Source organism: Nilaparvata lugens, chromosome X, assembly GCF_014356525.2.
Source record: "Nilaparvata lugens isolate BPH chromosome X, ASM1435652v1, whole genome shotgun sequence".
Classification (NCBI taxonomy): Eukaryota; Metazoa; Arthropoda; class Insecta; order Hemiptera; family Delphacidae; genus Nilaparvata; species Nilaparvata lugens.
In genome coordinates, this window is record NC_052518.1 from 98,702,366 (window position 1) to 98,724,763 (window position 22,398).

At 34.3% G+C, this 22,398-nt stretch overlaps 1 protein-coding gene across 1 annotated transcript in view; it reads right to left on the reverse strand.

The window, feature by feature from the left end:
- The window catches only part of LOC111052616 (RNA-binding protein 26), a 116,120-nt gene that overhangs the window by 22,478 nt on the left and 71,244 nt on the right, over positions 1–22,398 (reverse strand). The window contains exons 14-16 of the mRNA XM_039442144.1: positions 20,206–20,343; positions 14,710–14,847; positions 10,492–10,755 (exon numbers count right to left, since the gene is read on the reverse strand). Coding sequence (XP_039298078.1) covers positions 10,492–10,755; positions 14,710–14,847; positions 20,206–20,343 — 540 coding nt within the window. The remainder of the gene's footprint in view (positions 1–10,491; positions 10,756–14,709; positions 14,848–20,205; positions 20,344–22,398) is intronic.

Consider the following 22,398-nt stretch of genomic DNA (forward strand, 5'->3'; position numbering starts at 1 on the left):
TATTTTGGGTCTTATCAGTTTTTGGTCGCTGAGGACAGCTCCAAACTTGGGGAGGGAGAAGTTATACCCATTGTTATTGTATAGTAGCTGATACAGCACTTAGAATAGTATATAAGCTCTAGTAATTAAGATTCTTTGTCTCATTTCTGTATTTTGGGCAGTCACTATGCCGGTTTGTTTCTTGAATAAATCTTTTTAAAAAGGATGTCACGTGTTCCATTTACTTAACTTGAGACAATTGAAACAACGCTTACAGCAGGCCTTCCAGAACGCCATTCAGTCATCAACCAAAGCAGCTGATAGTCGAGCCAAAATAGCCAACAGAGGGAGAACGCAGCGAGAATTTAAACTGAGAGACCTTGTGTACTTGCTCGAACCAGCCATCAAGCCTGGTGAAGCCAGTAAATTCCATCACCCTTGGGCTGGTCCCTATATGGTTACCCGGAGGATGTCCCCAGTAAATGACATGATCAAGATGACTGATGGCCGACAAGTTAACGTACATGTGAACAGATTGAAGCCATGCCTGAAACCAAATGATGTATTCAGAAGCGAAGAATCAGTGGTGGGAGCTAACAAACCTGAAAAACCTGAGCTCAGGAAAGAAGGCGATATGCCAGAAGGAACTGATGACGAAGAGGAAGTTGAATATTGGCCTCCTTATACAGAATAAGAAGACAGTCCTGCTGTGGATGACAGGCTGGGAAAACTAGAAACAGAGACACTGGTTCCAGAGCCCGAGAGAGGATTGGAGCAAGAAGAGATGGATGAGATTGACGGAGATGCTGAGGATGATGTGTTCGAGCAAGTACAATCTCCCCCAAGCCCATGCTCTCCTGACTGTTTGAGAGGGGACACTGAATACCGACCCCGCGGTAGATATCTGACATGGGCTCGGACTTCACCCTATCTATTAAGGAGTAGGGCGAACACCCTTGTTTAATTCCCCACCTCAGCCCCGGGGGTTCTGCAAGATGAGATGGTCACTGTCAACCGGAAGTTATCTGGACAAGCTGAGAGCAATACCGACTATATTGGACAACTAGCTGATAAGTTGAAAGATAATACAAAATTTATAAAATGGATGGAAGGATTAGGAAAGCACTCAGAAGTAATGGAATCTTGCTTGATAATTTTGTTAACATAACTGGTAAGTTTAAGGATTTATAATTAGCAATAGTGACTAGTTTATAGACTTAAGAAAATTGTTGACTGTTATCCAAGAGGTGTCTAAGGGCAAATTTAGTGAGAAGCTTATTACTCCTTCAGAGTTGAAGCAGATACTTGTAAGGGTGTGTTCTAGCTTGCCTCAAGAATTAGGGCTCATTGCCAGCACTAATGAAGTATACTCTCATAATCAAGCCTCTTGTACACATGCCATGTCTCTTGCTGGGGTGATCCAAATAATAGTCAATCTGCCGTTAACTGTGGCTGGGCGTCGTTTCACGGCGTACTGTGCCATTCCTTTTGCAGTTGCTGACACAGCCCCAGGGTTGGCAACCCGATACCAGCTGGAGAGGAGCAACATCTTGATGAGTGAGGACCGCCAGCATTATGCTGTACCACCTGAGGGGTACCTGAACCATTGCCGACCTGGAGTACTGGCCATTTGTCCAGTCACCCACACCACCTCACCTGCCTCATCACCTTGCACCTGGATGAGTGGGAAGCCACTCAACGCCTGTGCTGCAGGATCGCCATCCTGGGCACACCTGAGGATGCATGGGACTGGGACCACTATCACCATCACTGGTTGTACAGTGTAACCAGTGAGCAGCACCCCACACCTGACACCATTGTAATTGGTATTGGTTATATAAATACCTCCACCAATTACAATGTCAAAATCCTGTGATTTTTAATAAAATTATCAGTGACGTTCACATGTTATATTTTATGATATTCGGTTATTCCTATCATAACAGGTTATCACTAGTGAAAACAAATAAGTTTTCATGATTTTGATAAATTTATCGTAGAAAAATGGTTTACCATATGCTGACATTTCCTTTTAAATTGAATTTTTGAACAAATGATTGAGGGCTGATGAATATTGTATCACAATACACATGTTGTTCTTGAAAAGTAACAAGTTGATCACTTCAAAAACATATGATATTTTTAAAAGTAACAGGTTAGAAATTATGCAATAGTCGTACCACGAGATGCCATTTGAGACTAGTCGCATATTCATACGCGACGTGACGTGACACGAGCCTGCTAGACGATTAAATATCACATTAAAAAGTTCACACGTGCCAGCCTCGTCTCAATGTGAACATTATAATATGATCCTATGATATTAACTCATCTAGCAGACTTGCTTCACATCTATATGCGACTAACCCACATTGATAGTTTTTCTAGTGGATTCTGTCACATGTCACATGTCCGTTGAAATTAATAGGTGAATATGTAACTTGTGACTTTTATGAAAGTCATAAAGTTTCAAGTCACAAATCCTTGTGAATAAACCTATGAATTTCAGCGGAACGAATAACTAGCCATAAGTAGTAGCCACACCACGAGATGGGCACTTCTGAAATTGTCTCAAATGCCATCTCATGGTACGGCCACAGAATAGATACAGAATGGAAACTGTCAATCAAACGCCTATCAAACCAATGCTTTTTACATGGCACAAATACTAGACACGTCACGTGACCTTAGGAAGTTCCAATCCTGGTCTTCTGATTGGCTCGCGGCAGTGAACGAGATCAATTGATCCGGATCAGTAAAGTGATCCGAACCTCCCATCAATACTATTACAATGCGGAACTTCCTAACAAGATGGCGGATTTTTGCGCCAGGGTACTAGCCGAGTTTCCATACTGTATGTGTACTGCGGTACGGCTACTGTAGCATAATAACAAACTTGCTACATCATGGAACATCATAAGTTTTAAAAGTGACTAACTAGTTACGTTTCAAGAACATCATGTGTTTTCACAGTAGAATAATATTCCTCAATCCTCAATCATATGTTACTAGATAATTTATCATTTTATGATTCAAAATTCAGTTTCACATGAAAAAGCAACAGTTTTCAGCCTATTCGAAATCATGAAAATTCTTGTCAGTTTTCACTGTGATAAACGGTTATTAAAAAATAACTGAATATTATTACCCAATGTATTCGCACCCCCACTCTAAATTTAATTGTATTACTACTATACCTGCTCTAGAACATGGATTTCCCATAGTTGAGTAGGTTAATTTCCGAAAAAATGCAATTTATTTATATTTGTAGTAAATTTCATATATTGTATTTTTGAATTATATGTACATTTTATTGATTAGATTGTTTTATTTGTATATTAATGGAAATGAAATTTATTTGTATTTGTATTATAAGAAATAACAAGTAACAGTCACTGATAATTTGAAAAATCACATGTGACAGGAAGGGGTTTGGACATTACATTATAAAAAGAAAGGTTAATTTTACCAATGAAAAAAGCAAAAAGTATGTTAAAATTAACCAGTAGAGGGGCGGTTATGGTATACATGGACTGGATAATTTTAACGATATAAAAATGATAAAACGATTCACCGTTTGTTGGTAAGAATGTATTGGATGCCTATCGAATGTACTATCTGCGCAGAGGGTATTTCATATGAGTTGAATTTATATAGCGGTTGCGGGTGATGATGCGGCAACAAGGAGCGTGCTCCTTCCTCTAGCGTTTCAGATTCACAACTACTTAACTTTTAGGGCCGGTTTCCGAGCTCGGGATCTATAAGTTCTGGACTTACAAAGTTCAGGACTGAAATAAGCTCTCGGGTCTAAATCGAATTTCTGAGTCACGATATTATCTTCTAAACTCCGGAGTCTATAAAGTTCTCGACTTATTTGAGTCCAGGACTTTAATGTAGTAAACATGAGGGAAATTCACAACATTTTGCTGTTATATTGTTGGCATTATAGCAAAACAAAAACAGCTGATTGAAGCGGGATAATTCAAATGAGCATGCTCTCCAAACTATTTTGTGAAAATACGTTTTGATTTTTTTGTAGGCCTATTCAAAGCAAAACCTAACTTTTTGAAAGATGAATGAATAAAAAAAATTTATTTCACTTTATGCTATTATTGATCATTGATCCTAATCAGTGATTTTGGAATAAAAATTTCATTAGGCTATTGAGTTTGAAAACGTATTTGTTTTGAAAAAAAACTGGAATAATAATTTTTTATTGTTATATTAATATGTTGAATATGACATTGATTAATAACATTCAGATTGGAATATCACATATTTACCGTCTGGAAAAGGAAATTCACAGTCTCCAACAGTACACTAGACTGGATAACTTGGAAATAGTTGGGATTCCCGAAACTAAAGAAGAGAATTTGCCGCTCATCATGGAATCGGTAGCTAAAACGATAAATGTGAGCTTCAAGAAGGAGGACTTATCCATCGTTCATAGAGTTCCCAATGCTAAAGGGTCTTCTTCAATTGTCGCAAAATTTACTTCAAGATCTAAGAAGATTGAGTGGATCACAGCTTCGCGAAAGAAGAGAGTCATTAAATCCAGCGATATATGCAGTAAACTACCGACCGCAACGGTGTACGTCAATGAACATTTATCTCCATTCTTCAAACGTTTACTGGGTAGAGCTAAGGACCTGAGAATGAAGAAGAAACTCGCGTTTGTCTGGGTTCGTGATTGCAAGATCTTCGTAAAACAAACTGAAAATTCGCGAACAAGAAGAATTATGTGTGATGAGGATTTGGACGAATATAATAAGTGAATAATAATAATTATGAGAAACCGTAAATTCTGAATTAATATTTCTCGATGCGCAGTGAACTGGTTATTTGATTTTGTTTTGTTCTATATATTTACAATTTTTTCTGTCTCTAACATTTTTCCATTTGTTTTTTTTTGTTTTTGTTTTGTTTTTTAAACATATATATTAATGAATCATGAGTATAATTTTGATGAGGTGATTGAATTGGAATGTTTTAATGCAATTGAAAGTGATGATATCTTCGGTTTTGATCCAGTGGTTTATGTGGATGGGCATGAGATGGGCAATACAAATTTCCTAAATATATTACACATGAATATCCGCAGTATTAGTAAAAATTTCGATGAATTCATTTACACTGTACAAAACTGCAAGATTAAGTACGATTTAATAGTATTAACCGAGACGTGGATGACTGAAAACAGATCTTTTGATTACGGAATAGACGGTTACTCGGTTATTGATAAGCCAGGCCAGCTGAACAAAAGTAACGGTCTGTGTTTGTTTGTGAGGGATGGCATAAAGTTTGACTGTGTCAATTGTGAGAGCTCGGAGGCTGATATCGTCTCGATTAGATTACAAGCATTCGACTGCTTCGTATCGTTGATTGCCGTGTACAGATCACCCTCTGCTAATATTGAAGTTTTCTTTAACGAGTTAGATATTATTCTGAGAAATATTGATAAGAATGAGAATGCGGTTTTAATAGGAGATATAAACATTGATATCTTACGTAACAGTAGTTTGGCAAATGAATATAGCGGTCTAATGCAAATGTATGGCCTGAGATCTCTTATTAATATACCTACTAGAGTAACACACAATACAGGTACATGCATAGACCACATTTTTTACAAAAATGCTAATTTTAAATATGAAAACATAATAAGCTCTGTTCAAAGGACCTGTATTACTGACCACTTCTGTACTACACTACACATAGGAAATTCAAACCCAGTCTATATTGATGTAAAGGAGAATATTATTAAACGGATAAACTATAAGAACCTTACGGACAAGTTGAGACAGGAAAGTTGGAAGAATGAAACTACTTTTAATGAGGCTAATCTTGATTTGGATGACAAAATAAATGCTTTCTTTAATAAACTGATGGACCACATAGATTCTGCGACCGAACAAATTAAAATGACAAATAAAAATAGACCATTAAAAAAATGGATAACTTCAGGGCTAATAAAATCCATAAGAGAGAGGGACAAACTACATAAAAAACTAAAAATCCAACCATTTAATGCTACACTGAAAGCTAGATACAAAAACTATAGAAATCTACTTAACACATTAATTAAGAAAGCTAAACTAGACTACTTTAAAAATAAAATGTCAACTTGTAAAGGGAACAACAAAAAGACGTGGCTCTGTATAGAGGAAATTTTAGATATAAAACGAAATAGAAAAGCTCCTGACATCGACCCTATAATATTAAATAATTATTTCTCGCAAGTAGGTAGAAGTTATGCAGAAAATCTGAATAATAGTTTGAACTCAAGTCACCCAGTACCAACTTTAGTTCCACACACTCAACATTTTCGAGATTCGTTTTTCATTTTCCCTACAAATTCCGATGAAGTTGCTGCCATGATAAATACATTAAAAACTAATTCATCTCCTGGTATTGATAATATAAGCAATGTTTGTTTGAAAAATATATCAGAATACATATCTCAGCCTTTATCAATTTTGTTTAACAAATGTTTCGAAACAGGTCATTTTCCTTCACACTTTAAGGTTGCAAATATAATTCCACTATTTAAATCAGGTGAGAGACAAGCTCCTGAAAATTATCGCCCTATTAGTTTAATAAGTAACCTGTCTAAGATTTTTGAAAAATTGATGAAGGTACGTATGATGAAATATCTTCAAAGGCATAATTTAATAGCAGAAAATCAATTTGGTTTTCAAGAGGGAAAATGCACTGAGGATGCAATATCAGAGCTGGTGAGGATTGTGACAAATAATTTTCAGATGAACAGAAGGACCTTGGCTGTCTATTTGGACTTAGCCAAGGCCTTTGATACTATTCCTCACATCTTTCTCTTGAGAAAGTTGGAGGGTATAGGTTTTCGTGGCACAGTTTTGAAATTTTTTGAGAATTATTTGAAAGACAGATCACAAATTCTGACTATAGATGGAAAAACCAGTAAACTAACTTTAACTGAGTTCGGCCTTCCACAGGGAACGGTTCTGTCACCAATTCTATTTCTCCTCTATATTAATGACCTATTGAGACTTGATATAGCTGGTTGTCATTCGATCTCTTTTGCTGATGACACGGCATTGGTCTTTACTGGTTCAAGCTGGGATGAAGCTAAGCGCTTGGCAGAGTCTGGTCTCACACGTGTTAAATCATGGCTTGACCAACACATTCTTACACTGAATGCCAATAAGAGTGTATATATGGTATTCTCACCAGCAGTGAGCTCTCTCCCCAGAGATATTCTGAATACTGGTATCAGAATACACTCTTCAATCTGTCTTGAACGGGAAAGATTGCGGACTGGTGATGGAGATTGTGATTGTCACTCATTAAAAAACGTGAAAGAAACTAAATATCTAGGAGTCTTTGTAGACTCTCATCTTAAATGGAATGCACATATAAATAACATGTGTAAGAAAATAAAACACATAATTCACAAATTCCATAGATTGAATGAGCTCAATGACCCAACTATAATAAAGATGGCTTATTCAGCATATGCCCAGTCCATATTGCAATATGGTATTAGGGTATGGGGTGGAGCATTGGACATCCATTTTAATAAAATCTCCGTAATTCAAAGATATATTTGAAAGCTGCACTTGGAAGACCAAGACGATATCCCAGCCATAGCCTTTTTGCAGAGTTCCCAGTTTTAACAGTGAGACAACTTTACGTGAAAAACTTAATTCTAGCCGTTCATAAGTATAAAAATCTCTTTGAAACTAACATTCCATCGTATAATTTCCGTTCATCATCTCATTACCGCATTCCTAGAACAAATTTAACAGTATGCCGCAGGCAGTTCATATACATGAGTAATAGATTAATGAATATTTTGCCAGACCAATTAATCTCAGATAGATTTAATAAATCAGCCATTAAAATATAGAGAGATGGATCAGAAGTAACAATGTTTTTCGCCTCATGTACAGTTAGAATCTACTTTATTAAAAAAAAACTTTTTTCTTTGATATTATTTTCACTAAGTTATATTTTTTTCAGATATTATATTACTACAATTATTATTATTATTATTATTTAAGTTATTTATTTATTATTACTACCATTCAAATAAAATGTTTAATCATCTTTTATGTTTATGTTAAATTAAATGAAATCTTTTGGTACTCGTTGCTAGCACACAAACTTAGGTTTTGCTGGCAACGCCAATTAAATTTTAAGTTAAAATTTTATTTTTATTCTGTATAAGTATGAAGTATTTATTTATTCATTATTGTTATCTTTATAATTGGCAAATAAATGGTTTTGATTTTTTTTGATTTTGAATATAAATTCCAAGCCAATCCTTGAATTATTTTTCTTGAACATTTTTAGGTTATGTCACATTCGTAAAATAAGGTTAGTTTTTACGCATAATTCTGATACAATTTTATTGCAAACTATAAATTATGAATTTAGATGGACTAATCCAAATAATTTAGGTATTCCATGACATCTATTTGGCTTTTCATCTACTCCAAAACAATAACTGAATTGTGTTTGCTCAGTTAAGTCTAGAACTTAAATTTAAACCCGACCCCAGTTGAGGGTTTAAAATTACGCTGTTTCAAGTTCTGGACTTAACGATTTTTAATAAATCCTCGACTCGGAAAGAGGCAAGAATCTAATTCAAGTCCTGGACTTATAAGCCCTTCACACAGAAAGCGAAATTATAGACTCCAGGGTCTAACGTGATCTCTAAACTCCAGAGTCTATTTGAGTCCTCGACTACGTTACCGCCCTGACTCGGAAAGCCAATTTTCTGACTCCAGAGTTTAAAGCCAGTTAAAGTCTAGAACTTGGCTGAATCCCGAGCTCGGAAACCGGCCCTTAATGTTGAAAACGGGGGAAAGACAGATTGAAGCTTCAACTCGTGGCTATCTTATCTTGCCTGTCTAACTATTGTTATCACTAGCCTCTACAATATGTAACTTGTGACTAAAGAAGCGGGCCCAGTAATAAAATATAGATGAATATTTATTCAGCGTTTGACAGATACAAAACACATATACAACCCATGTCTCAAATGCCCACATACACTCTATTTTTCCAATTTCTTTGAGATTTGTAGTTTTTGGTCAGGAGATCATAAGTTTGTCTGATCGCCATTATTTGCTAGTCCATTTAGCGTTAACCAATGTGCACCATGGAGGCGAACTAGCGTTACACATATTTGAATTATAAAAACTAACAATCTAGCAGGCTAGATTCACTAAGACTCAAATGAACTTTGATTATATGAGTATAAAATTATTTAATAAGTTACCACTAGATGCTATAAATGTTACCTTTAGAAAATTTAAATTTATAATGCTCAAGTTCCTGAAAGCCGAACCACTTTATTCACTTCAAGAATGGCATGATCTGAGTATGGAGAGCCTTTCTTTTTCATGACTAATTTCACTGTTCAAATGTATTTATAGGCTATATCTATTCAAGTATTATTCATGTATAGAACTCATATATTTTGTGGAAGCTTATTGATTATGCGTGTTCAGACTTCATATTGATGTGTGAAATTGCTTCATTCTGTATTTGTCTGTGTGACTTTTGTATGAATATTGTATGTACATAGTCTGTATAATAAGTAACCGGACTGACCTCAGGAAATTTTCTATGGGCAAAATATGTACAATTTTTCATTAGATATCTTCAAAGTAGTCCCTATTGGAGTCGATAACACGCTGATACCGGATTTTTCAAATCCCTGAACGCTCCCTGGAAGTCGGCAACCTCTATGCTGTCTAGAACCCTCGTCGTGGCACGTTGAACGTTTTCCAGAGTCCCGAACCGCGTCCCCTTAAGTTGTCTCTTGATCTAGAGAGGTTCACAAACAGTTTGTGCCACCCGGCCAAACTGTAAACGACCAATATTACAGAGAGGTGCTCCGTCGACTAACCGCACGGGTTCATCGAGTCCGTCCGGGGATTGCCGATTCGTGGATCCTCCATCACGACAATGCTCCGTCGCAAACCTGCCTGCGCGTCACCGAGCAGCTGGCCAAACAGTCGAGGGTAATGTTGCCGCATCCTCCTTAAGCCCGGATATGGCACCACCGGACTTCTTTCTGTTCCCCAAGATCAAGATACAACTTAAGGGGACGCGGTTCGGGACTCTGGAAAACGTTCAACGTGCTACGACGAGGGTTCTAGACAGCATAGAGGTTGCCGACTTCCAGGGAGCGTTCAGGGATTTGAAAATCTGGTATCAGTGTGTTATTGACTCCAATAGGGACTACTTTGAAGATATCTAATGAAAAATTGTACATATTTTGCTCATAAAAAATTTCCTGAGGTCAGTCCGGTTACTTATTATACAGACCCTGTATTTTGTTTCTTGATGACTATGTCTATTGCACTATGTGTTTAATGACAATAAAGAATTCTATTCTAATTGCTAGTACAATTTTGAGGTTAATGAAGGTTGAAATTTAAACTTTCAATTTTCACAGATAAATGATAATTTTATAGTAGAATAATACAGATAGAATAAAAGTTGAAATTGCGCTGCACTTACCTGTAAGGTCTTTATTGTAGAAATGAGTGTGTCTCTTTGTTCACCAGAAACGCCACCTTTCTGCAATCTTTCAACCAGTAACTTTTGATTCGCGATCTGTTTACTCAACAAATCCTGTTTTCGTTTCCTGAAGTCCAAATTCAACCGCAGAGCTTCTTTGCGGATTTCCTCTTGCTTTTTCTTTATCGATTCTTTGACTGCGTGCATTTCTTGCGATTTCTTCAATGTCTGCATCATTTCAGCTGAATTCTGCATAGCAGCCGGCTACAAAACAATTCAGTTCAAAAAATAATACATAAACGTTATAATTGTTATAAAATAAACAGATTAAGGAAATATATTTCCCCACTTGGACTTTAGTTCCAAGTTACAATAATTTATTATTGAGAACAAAACCCCTTATTTTTTATAGACAATTTAAAACATTTTCATAAAGGTAATATTCTTTAGGTACACATCTTGTAACCACACTTACTGGAAAGTGATCAGTTAATTTCTAGGTTTATCATGCACTTGTTTGAGAACATTTTTTGCTGGAGGAAATCAATTCATTTGATAATTTGAGGTCATATTCCTCAGATACACATCTTCTACACTGACCACATTTACTTGGAAAAGTGATCAGTTAATTTCCAGGTTACTATGTACTTGTTTGGGATTTTTTTTTTTTGCTAGAGGAAGTACATTTATTTATTCATTTAAGGTCATATTATTCAGATATATACATATTCTACACTGACCACATTTACTGGAAAAAATGATCAGTCAATTTCCAGGTTTACCATGCACTTGTTTGTAAATGTTTCTTGCTGTAGGAAATACATTTATTTATTCAATTATCATTTAAACATTTGCTTCTCAGGCAGGGTGCACAGTACACATCCCACAACAATACATTAACTAAATGTTGAAGTAAAATGTTTAAAACGAAATCACTGCTATTACCAAAGATTTGCAACACTGTCGTTCCAGAATTTCCATAGGAGGCACAACCCAAATGAGACTACATTTTTTCAAGGCATCTTAAAGAATTGAATATTCAATTCAATTCTTTTTATTTGCCATCAATACAATTTACAATAAATTATTCAAGAAATTCATAGAAATAAAAATAAAACATAGCTTACAATCAAAAATTATAAATTAAATATATTTAAATCAAAAATTCATTAAGGCAACAACCCAGCAAGGAAAATCCTGTCCGCTGGGCGTGAGCATCAGTTCAATATTATTTTATTATTATAAATAAAAATAAATATGGCAAAATTTTAGAATCACGTAAGTAAACAAAAAAAAATAAGGTTGAAAAAAAATGTATATTATAAAATATTATCGAGAGTAAAGAAAAATGTCTCAATTATCCATTTATTTATCTGTGCCCCATGTCTATCCTCAGTTAAAAATTGCATACCATTTGGGATTAAATTAATTAATTTTGTGCTTAAATAATTTAATTGTCGACGTAATATTGTTAGGTTAGTGTGATTTATGTTGAATAAATTATGAAAATTTAACCTGAAATTATATGTGACTAGATTATTCCTTATTGTAAATTTATCTTTATTTTTTCTTATGTAGTAGAGAATTTTTTTAATATATAGTTGGCGTATGGTCATTACCTTGAATTCATCAAATGTGTCCCTGCTTGGATGAATTCTTGGTCTATTCAGAATAGTCTTTATTATCATTTTTTTAATGACAAAAATCCTATTTATTATGTGATCATAAGTTCCCCCCCATACTCCTAACGCATATTGCAGAATTGACTGAACGTATCCATGATAAATTAGTTTTAACTCCTGTATATTTAATAATTTATGGATTTTGTAAAATATATAAGATATAAATTTTAGCCTTTTACAAATGAATTCTATATGCATGTCCCACTTGAGATGACAGTCTACCATAATCCCCAAATATTTGACCACTTTTTCCTGTTTTAGTTTCGGGCAAGGACATTCTCCCCACGTCTCCGATTCACAATTCGTGTGTATTTTAAGTACAATTTCCTCTGGTGGTTGTCCAATCACAGTGGGAGAAAAAGCAACATATTTAGTCTTAGTAGTATTCATACTCAATGTATTCAGATCAAGCCACTTATTTTTATCAGAGGACATACTATCAGATACTTCATTTGCAAAATTGGCCAGGGCATCCTCAGTATTTTTGTTGCTTTGGAACCCGTATTGATCTTTATCAATTATATCATGCTTATCAATAAAATCCATTAGTCTAATCTTTATAGTTTTCTCCATTGTTTTAGCCAGGTTGCTAATCAAACTTATGGGTCTATAGTTTTCAGGAAGTTTGCGGTTACCGGATTTAAATAGAGGCTTGACTCTGGCTATCTTGAAACATTTTGGAAATTTAACAGATTTATTTGGATCCACAATAAATTATGGAATTCAAATTTTAGGATCATGGATGGCAGTAGATATACAGTGAGTCATTTTGAACTTTCCGGTTTTGGAAGGGCGTTGCACGAAGAAGGGATGGAGCAGAAAGGTGGGTATCGTGTCATTAGACGCGACATGACATGCAGTTTCAGTGTGAGCAATGGCTTGGTCGGGACAACATCGTGCGTTCGTAGTTGAAGAGTTTATTAAAAATGGCGGCTCCGTGATTACAACACAGCGTGCGTTCCGTTTACATTTTGCTATTGGTCGACGTGATCTCATACCCATTGCACCAACAATCAGAAATTGGGTATCAAATTTTAGAGCAACATCATCAGTATTAAAAACAAGACCACAAGGCCGAATTAGGACGTCAACGTCAGCGGAAAACGTGGATAGAGTGCGGGCTTCAATTCAACAATCCCCTCGGCGTTCTGTTCGGAAACATGCCGCTTCACTAGGATTATCTTTCAGTAGTGTCCGCAGAATACAGCATAGAGACCTTAAATTTCACCCATACAAGATTCAGGTAGTGCAAGAATTAACCAGTTAGAGACTTAGACACACGAAAAAATTTATGCCGCGACATTCAGCAGATCCCCGCACAGCTGTTTTGATCTTCAGTGATGGGGCACATTTTCACCTCGCCGGAGCTGTTAACAAACAGAATTTTCGATACTGGGCTGAAAATAACCCACGAAACCTACACAAACGACCACTCCACGGCCCTCAAGTGACAGTGTGGTGCGCTATTTCAGTTTGGTGTCTAGGGTCCCTATTTTTCTGAAGAAGATGGTCAAGTCGCACGCTCTATTGTGATCACGGAGCCGCCATTTTTAATAACTTCTTCAACTACGAACGCACGATGTTGTCCCGACCAAGCCATTGCTCACACTAAAACTGCATGTCATGGCGCGTCTAATGACACCATCCCCACTCTTCTGATCCTTCCCTTCTTCGTGCAACGCCCTTCCAAAACCAGAAAAAGTTCAATATGATTCACCCTGTATTTTGTTACAGCTGGCACATCCTGCACCAGAATTAGTTCACTCAGTGTTCACTCAGTGTACACTTAGTGTATTGAAAACTGAGTGTAGCCTATACTAAGTGCCACTGGATGTACACTAGTGAGTGGGTGCACACTGGGTGTACTACACTAAGTGTACACTGAGTGTACACAGTGTACACTGAGTGAACACTAGTGACCACTGAGAGCCATTGGGTGTACAGTAGTGAGTACTGAGTGAACTAATTCTGGTTCAGGATGGACCAGCTATCACAAAATATATCTACTGATGGCATGATGAATACATAAGTAATTTACTAGTTGTATGAATTTATTGGTGGAAAATAGATTATTTTAAAATTTCAGATTTCTCACCCATTCCTGAGTTGTAAATGGGCTGATAAGGCCAAATGTTAGCACATCTTTCCGATGCCGTCTTGAGAAGAAAAGAGGTACGTTTCGATTTATGGACAGTAGAAACATAAATGGCATGATGAAATTTCACAAACAATACCCATGCCTTTCAATTAGTATTTCACTAGTTTCATGAATATGGTTTTAATAAAAACAATATAAAAACTTGTAGTACCCTTTCTTTTTAAAACTTCAATATTTTAAAGTTTTTGATAAAGGGTACTACAAGTTTTTATATTGTTTTTATTAATTTGAATAAAGTAGCCTATATAAATGAAGTGATTTTAGAAAATGGGTTTATACATTTTTCGTGGAAATGATACTGTTTCAAAATTTCTCGTTTCATTGCGCCATCCAGTACTAAATCACTAGCTGATGAAATGTTGATAAGTTTTTACTCACTTTCTTCTCAGGATTCACCACAGCTGTTACTTGCAGATTTGCAGCTTTCCATGTGTTTGTGTTGGTATTTGCATTTGCATTGGCATTGGTATGATTCATGTACATGGTTTTGGTTAGGTTCGACCCAGAATACAGAACCTAGAATACAATAAAAATTGCAATAATTATGAATAGGATTCTAGATTTAAGAAAGCAATAATGTAGAGAGATGATGTGATTCGGTTTTAAAATAATTAAATTTGAAATCGCTGAATTGTCCAAATCACACGAATATGATAATCAAGGATGTGAAAGAATAGGAACAGATAAATACTATGCTTCTACTTCCAAGTTGAGCAATAACTATTTCCCGCTTAAATATTAACTCAAATTTCAAATATTCAATTTGCTTCCTATCAATAAGCAATCGAAAGAAAAATACTAAATTTTCTCCTCAGCTCATGATGCACCTTAAAAAACATCTTCAAACAACATTGCAATTGAAACCTCGATTTTTAGCAAATTAAAAAATGAAATGATCCTACGCAGGGCTATGTTGAAAAAGTAGTAAAATTTCATTATTAAAAATAATTTTGGTAGTTTTAGGATGAGTGGAATTTTTGTACATCTTTGTATTCGTTATATTAGAAAACTTCATTTTTTCATTAGATAGTACTCATTGCCTTCATTCAGGCTATTCATCTAAAGTTTATAAATTTTTTTCATCTCTATGCGATGCTAACATTGGTCTTAATGAAACCTTACTGGCTTTTCAGCACATTTTCAACAAAATCATCACTCATGATATATTGATCATTCGTTAACACATCATGAACACGATTTATATGTTATTTAATTAACAGATCATAACACAGGTTATTCTCGCCCTAAAACGTAATTCTCCTAACATTGGGATGGAGGTGAGTAGTTCAGGTAAGAGCTAAACCCCGGTTAATTTGTGCAGCATGTGTTAAACAGAAGCAAAATTATTCCTAATTTCAAAATACACATTCCAAACAATCAACATATTAAATTAGTATGAAGCATTGTGTTAATTGTTCAACTAAATTTCCATCTTACATATTAGTGAGAAATACACATAAAATTTATAATTTAAAATGAATTATCATAAAACATGTTACAATCTATAATCGCAATTTCAAAGAATCATTCTCAAAAATTTGATGACAGTATGATTATTTTTTTCAACTTTTATAGGCTTTGAAAGTTGAAAAAAATAATCATACTCTCATCAAATTTTTGGGAATAATTTTTTGATTAATTAGGAAAATTTCTATTATAGATAGAAAGTATATATGTTGAGTTTTCAACTACTCATCCAACTAATAATAAACATGTATAAGATTTGGTTGAGCTTCTGGAGTAATTCAAACTTAGTTTATTGCGATGATTAAACAAAAATAACGCTTTTTGCTTTAAATCTAGCATCAATTACATGAAATGAAAATATTCTATATTGGGCGGAGTTAAAACTTTCAAGTCCTTTTTACTGCTCAAACTTATAACAATAAACAATAAAAAGTATAATAAAGTAAATAATGTAATACAAAGTAATAATACTATACTAAAACATATCAATCTGTTTATGAAATGAGGTATGAATACTGACTGTACAGAGAATTAATAGTCTACACCTATCAATAATTATAAAAATATTATTAAGCCTTAAATTATTAAGACTATATAAACTTTTGGTGCAAGGTGAATTACGGTGCAGTAGTAGATAGGGGAAATATAATTTTTCAACGGTCCCACTCAATTTCTGTAGTGTAGTCTTTGATGAAGCGATCTCTAAAAATTATTCATTAGCTGTTTGGAACCCACCTAAAACTTACACTCTATTCATCTTTGATCATAATCCTTCCCATTACTCACGCACAAGACTCAAGCACACCTAGGTATCAACCCCAACAAAAATAAATAAATCTTAATTGATAATCGATACTATGCAATAATTATACCCATCAATTATGCATATTGTGCTTGGTGTATCTTATACTTCCAGTCAATATGTTACTAATATTATACTTATTTCAATCATATGTATAATATTTGGACAATTTGAAACTAAATTAGGAAATTGAAGAAGTTTTGGGCAATAGCCTGTTGTTTCTTTTCCGATCATTGTATTGTTTGTGCTAACCTAATAAATAAATAATATATTAATGAGTATAATCTGTGCAAACCACGCTGCAGATTGCTTTTATGGAGTACAGTGCTGCCGATTTCACAGAAGCGCCAATAAGCCTGTGAGCGAAATGTGCGAGAGAAAGAGCGAACGAAAGAAGAGCGTAGCTCATTTTGATAGGATCAGCATGAAAGCGGTAACAGTGTGCTCCTATTATTCTATTGAAATGACATTGTCCATAAAGCACCGTGCTGCAAACTAAGGTTTGCACGGACTATAATTTCTAGGTACAATTATTGTTTCAATTGTTCCATTGTGTGTAAATATGTTCTTGGATTTTTTCACTCCAGTAAAATATTTTAATATGGCTATTTGAATGTTCAATTATAGAAAATAGCTAGTGCGTTAGTAATATGTTTAGATTAAACAAAAATCTAAAAATATTACAAGGGTACAAGTGTCTATATTTTGTTTCATTCATTCATATTCTACTCATCAATATAATTAAACTAAGTCTGGAAATCCTTTCCTGAGAAGTTGTGGAAGATCTTTTTTAAATTGAACTCAAATCTAAAAATATTACAAGGGTATAAATGTCTATATTTTGTTTCATTCGTTCATATCCTATTTCCGAAATATAAATAATAAGACTCCCTAGAAAAAAGTTTAATAGCATCTCTGAAAGGCTGTAAGATACCTATATAACCCACCTTTGAAGGGCCCTTGCGGGCCTGAATATACCCTAATACCTTTCGTTCTAAAAGAACATAAAAAACTAGGGAAATTAAAATCAAAATTAATAAAACTATACTCATCAATATAATTAAACAAAATCTCGAAATCCTTTCCTGAAAAGATTGTGGAAGATCTTCAAATTTTCAATTCTATACATTTTCAATGGCTTGATTGGTTAACAAAACATTGAAAAATTATTTGGTTAGGATTTCCACTAACGACAGGACAATAGTGTGTTAAACATGTGTACACACATGGTTGTCATGCATGTCATGTCATCAGCGGAAGTCTTCTTTCAACAGCTTCTAACATAACATAAACAATAATTAAGAAACCACTGGAAAATTACAAATTAGAATTAGCCCAGGGGGAGAAAGTTTGGATTCCTGATATGAAGAGGTATGGAGTGGTGGAAGAAAAATTACCTGATAAATCTTACAACATCAGGTCAAACGATGGAGTGCTGAGAAGGAACCGAAAACATTCAGTTTCTGACGAAAGAAGGATGAAGTGGCAGATGTCAGCTGTCACTTAATTTAGTTTGACACATGTTAAATACGTTTTTGTATCTAAGACAAATGAATTTCAGTTTTGTGTTGGCTCTCAAGTATTGAAGCATTTCTTCGGATAGAGAAATAATTTAACCTTAAATGGAGCAGCAAGGAAAAATAAACAACAGAAAATCGTAGATACATAAACCTAACCTCAAAAAAGTTGAGCTTTTCGCTGATGACACAGCATGAATAACGAGCACGTGTGTACACAATGTTCAACACACTTGTCCTGTCGTTAGAGCTCATCCTAAGAAAAATATTGAGGATTTGTGATTTATTATTTATTATTTTACAAAGTCGTCTTTCTAGAATAAATAAAAATAATTCATGAACAAAAAATCAGTCTTCCACTATACCAATGTTTGTAATTCAACATTAGAATAGAATAGAATTACTTTTTTATTTGTTGATTTGGCGAAGTTTGGACAGTAATGTCCATTCTACCACATAACCACGACATTTGCCGGTCTTTGCAACATTTGCAAATTGTTCTTATAGGAACCTTTTTGGATATTTCGTTGAGCATTATGCATTGAGAATTTTTTTTATTTTTTAGTCTTTGTATAGGCTAGCCTAGCTTTAACCTTGAAGTGGGCCTTCCGCTAGAACCGTTTTCGTCCGAGCTAGCATCGGCCGAAAACAACCGAACGCGACTGAACGATCCCCCAACAAAGAAAGGAATAGATGCTCGTCCATTGCAACAGGTTCATACGGTCGTCTCCGGCCAATCAATCTTTCGATCAGAATTGAATGGGATTTTCCAGCTCTATCCGGCCGAACTACTTAGTCGAGCTGAGACAACAAAGTGTTCCTAACCTAAAATTGTTTCGCAGTATTGTTTGTTTTTGTTTTTTGAAGTTGTTCTGTTTTATAAAGTTGTAACTATGGACAATGAAAAGTTGATAAGATTGGTTCAGAGCATGTTTCATTGTGGGATATGCGAGGCAAAGATATCATCGTTGTGATGTTCAAAGGAATCTGTGAACAAACATTGCTTGATAATGAATAATCCACTAATCCACTAATCAAGTGGATATTTGTTGAAAGTAAGATTATTGTGATGAATAACTAATTTGGTGGATATTTGTTTATTCAATTTTCAAATCTCAAAGTTTTTCGATTTGTATATCATCAAGCTATCAAAATGAAAAAGTTTTCTCAGGAAAACATTTTTTTCCGATCATTGTTTTTTTTTGAGATATGAGCGCCTAAAGTTGAAATTTTTGGGACAGAACATTCCAAATTCGGTAAGAGATAAATCCATGAGATTTAGTGGATAAATTTTTTCATGGTATTGATGATTGAATAAAATAAAAATTTCCTGAAAATATCAATTTTTGATGAAGTTATTCAATTTACCAAAAATAAGTTTTTTGAGTTATTTTTTGGTCATTTCAGTAAATTGAACAACTTTCTCAAAAATAATTATTTTCAAAACATTTCGGTTTTATTAAATCAACAATACCATGAAGAATTTATCCTCTAAATCTCATGGATTTATCTCTTACCGAATTTGAAATGCTCTGTCCCAAAAATTTGAACTTTAGGCGCTCATGTCTCAAAAAGCAATGATCGAAAAAAATGTTTTACTGAAAAAACTTTTTCATTTTGATAACTTGATGATATACAAATCGAAAAACTTTGAAAAATATCACCAGTAGTAAGTTTATTTTTAGCCTTTGCACAGCCTTAATAATGAATAACTAATTAAGTGGATATTAATTCAATTTTCAAAATCTCAATATAATCATAGTTTATGAAAAATTTTGGTGGCTATGATAGTAGTTAACTCAATTATTGGGAACTAGACTGACGTAAACGGTTCCAATGGACGACCATATTCGGCCGAATTAATGGCCGGCAGATTCGTCCGATCCAACGGCCGAACGGATCGGTTGAATACGGTTCCAGTGGACGGATACCCTAAAACTATTTAAATGTATTTGTACATGTTCATGAATTAAGAATTTTGAATTGAATTGAAAGCTTTGTGCGAGGATTATGGGACATCTTTGTGGTGTTTAATGTGGAATTGTGGAATGTAAAGCAAGAGCAGAAGTGGATGCTCACGCAACCTACCTGATGGATGCTATCCGCACCGGGGGCAGTTGTCTGATGTTTAGAAGTTTCCACCGGTTGGGAGGGTTTGGGAGTGGATGAAGAAATGCTCATGGCTCCGAGTCTTTCCTTCATTGTGGATTTCCGAATAGAGGACGGCTAATACAGCCAATACAGATAAACCAACGATAAATAACACTTCAAAATAGACCACATACAATTTCTACCAGATGATCGTAAACACTGACACCAGACCTGAACCAGCCAGGGCACTCGATTATTATATTATAAACTAATATACTAATTAGTAGCGCTCATCGGTATTGGGTTCGATTCCCGGGCTGACAAATAATTTTTGTATAGTAGGGCTCATCGAATTTCCATCTAGCTGTTTACCCTTTTGTAAATATTTGCAGTAGCAGAAGTGATTTACAGCATTCAATTGGGATTATCGTATAATAATTATTATTTATTATATTATCGTAAAGTGTGGTCATGAAGTTCAATTCAGACTGATAGATCCAGTTGCGTGGAGAGAAAACTGTGGATGGAATGATTTCCATTCTTTTCATCATCAATTCAATTCTTTTCACTTCACAAGTTTCAATTCATAATTCACTCACAATTACAGCTTCAATTCATGTATAGAATAATGGAATCTAACTATTGTAATCTAATCTTATACTTGACAAAACTATGTTATGAATTTAAATTCCAACAATGAATAACAAGTTGATTAGTAATATTTGAAAATGAATTACTGTATTAGTAACTCTGCCTACAAGTAGTATGTCCAATGTTAGTAAATTATTTTTAATTATAAGTTATTGTAAATGTAAGTCTAGTTTGTAATAATATTATAACATAGTATCTACAGGATTGGTTAGAATTCAGTTCTTTCTTTACTTCAACTGTTCTTGATTCAAGTTTCAGTTCAATAACCGTTAAAAACGTTGAAACCGCAAGCATGGAGGGCATTACAAAATTGTAATAGTAATCTAATAGGCTAGGGGCCGTTTGCACAGTCAAAGCTTAAACTCGATTTAATCAGCTGGTGGCTTAAACTCAAAATGAAACACATTATAACAAACTAGACTTGATACGGATTTAGTCCAGTTTAAAATGAAATTTAGTTTAAACTGACACTGTGCAAACGGCCCTAAGTAGTGTAATTGTAATAATGATTAAAATAGTCTTCCGATCTTATTTAAAGCAAAATTGCAGGAGAAACATTAATTGTATTACTTTCACATGCACATAATATTTTCAAGTCTCAAATAATACAAAATAATACCACATTAAATAAAATACATCATAAAATAAATTATGGAATGACAAATCAAAAAGATGCAGGATTAAAAGCTAAGCATGATTTGGGTATATTAGGAGAATCACAGATTATAATAAAAATATAAAATGGTGCTTAAAAATGTATGAATTCAGGGCTACTTTCTTGTATTTATAAAATAGAATTATAGTACCCTTTAAAATTAATAAAACAAGAATACAAATTGTAACTACTAGTTTTCGGTGATCACACCATCGTCAGGTTATAAAATAACAAAACTATTAGTAAACATTTATTGGAAATTTATTTTTATAACCTGACGATAGTGTGAACACCGAAACTAGTACATAGTTACGTTACAATGTGTATTCTTATTTTATTAATTTTAAAGGGTACTATCATTCTATTTTATAAAAAAATGGTGCTCATAAACAAGGCTTAGCGCTTGCTGGTCATTTGGCTATTAAAATATAGGCTAGTGTAATCTAACACTTGCTAGTGTAAAAACGTTTGAGGTTGTAATAGAACTACATAATTTTATTATTTGTCATGAATTTTCACAATGAATAGATAAATTGTTGACGACGGTGAAAATTCATGACAAGTAAAATTATGAAAAAAATGAGAGGCTCTAGGCAGTCGGTGGTAAGGACGGGACCTGGAAACATCTACAGCAGATCAACCAGCCCGACTTCTCCCTACTGAGAGGGTCTCCCATTTGGGTAGAGTGAGTGCCAAATTAATTATATTATTTTTATGTGAGGGTATATCTTGTCAATATTATTTGAAATCATATTTTATCATTTGAAAATATTCTTTTTAAATTATCAATAAATATTATATTATTCATTCTACATTTAATTATTTTACAATTAAAACCTTTCTCATGAGATAAAGAGTAAGATCCAAATTAACCTCTCGTTAGC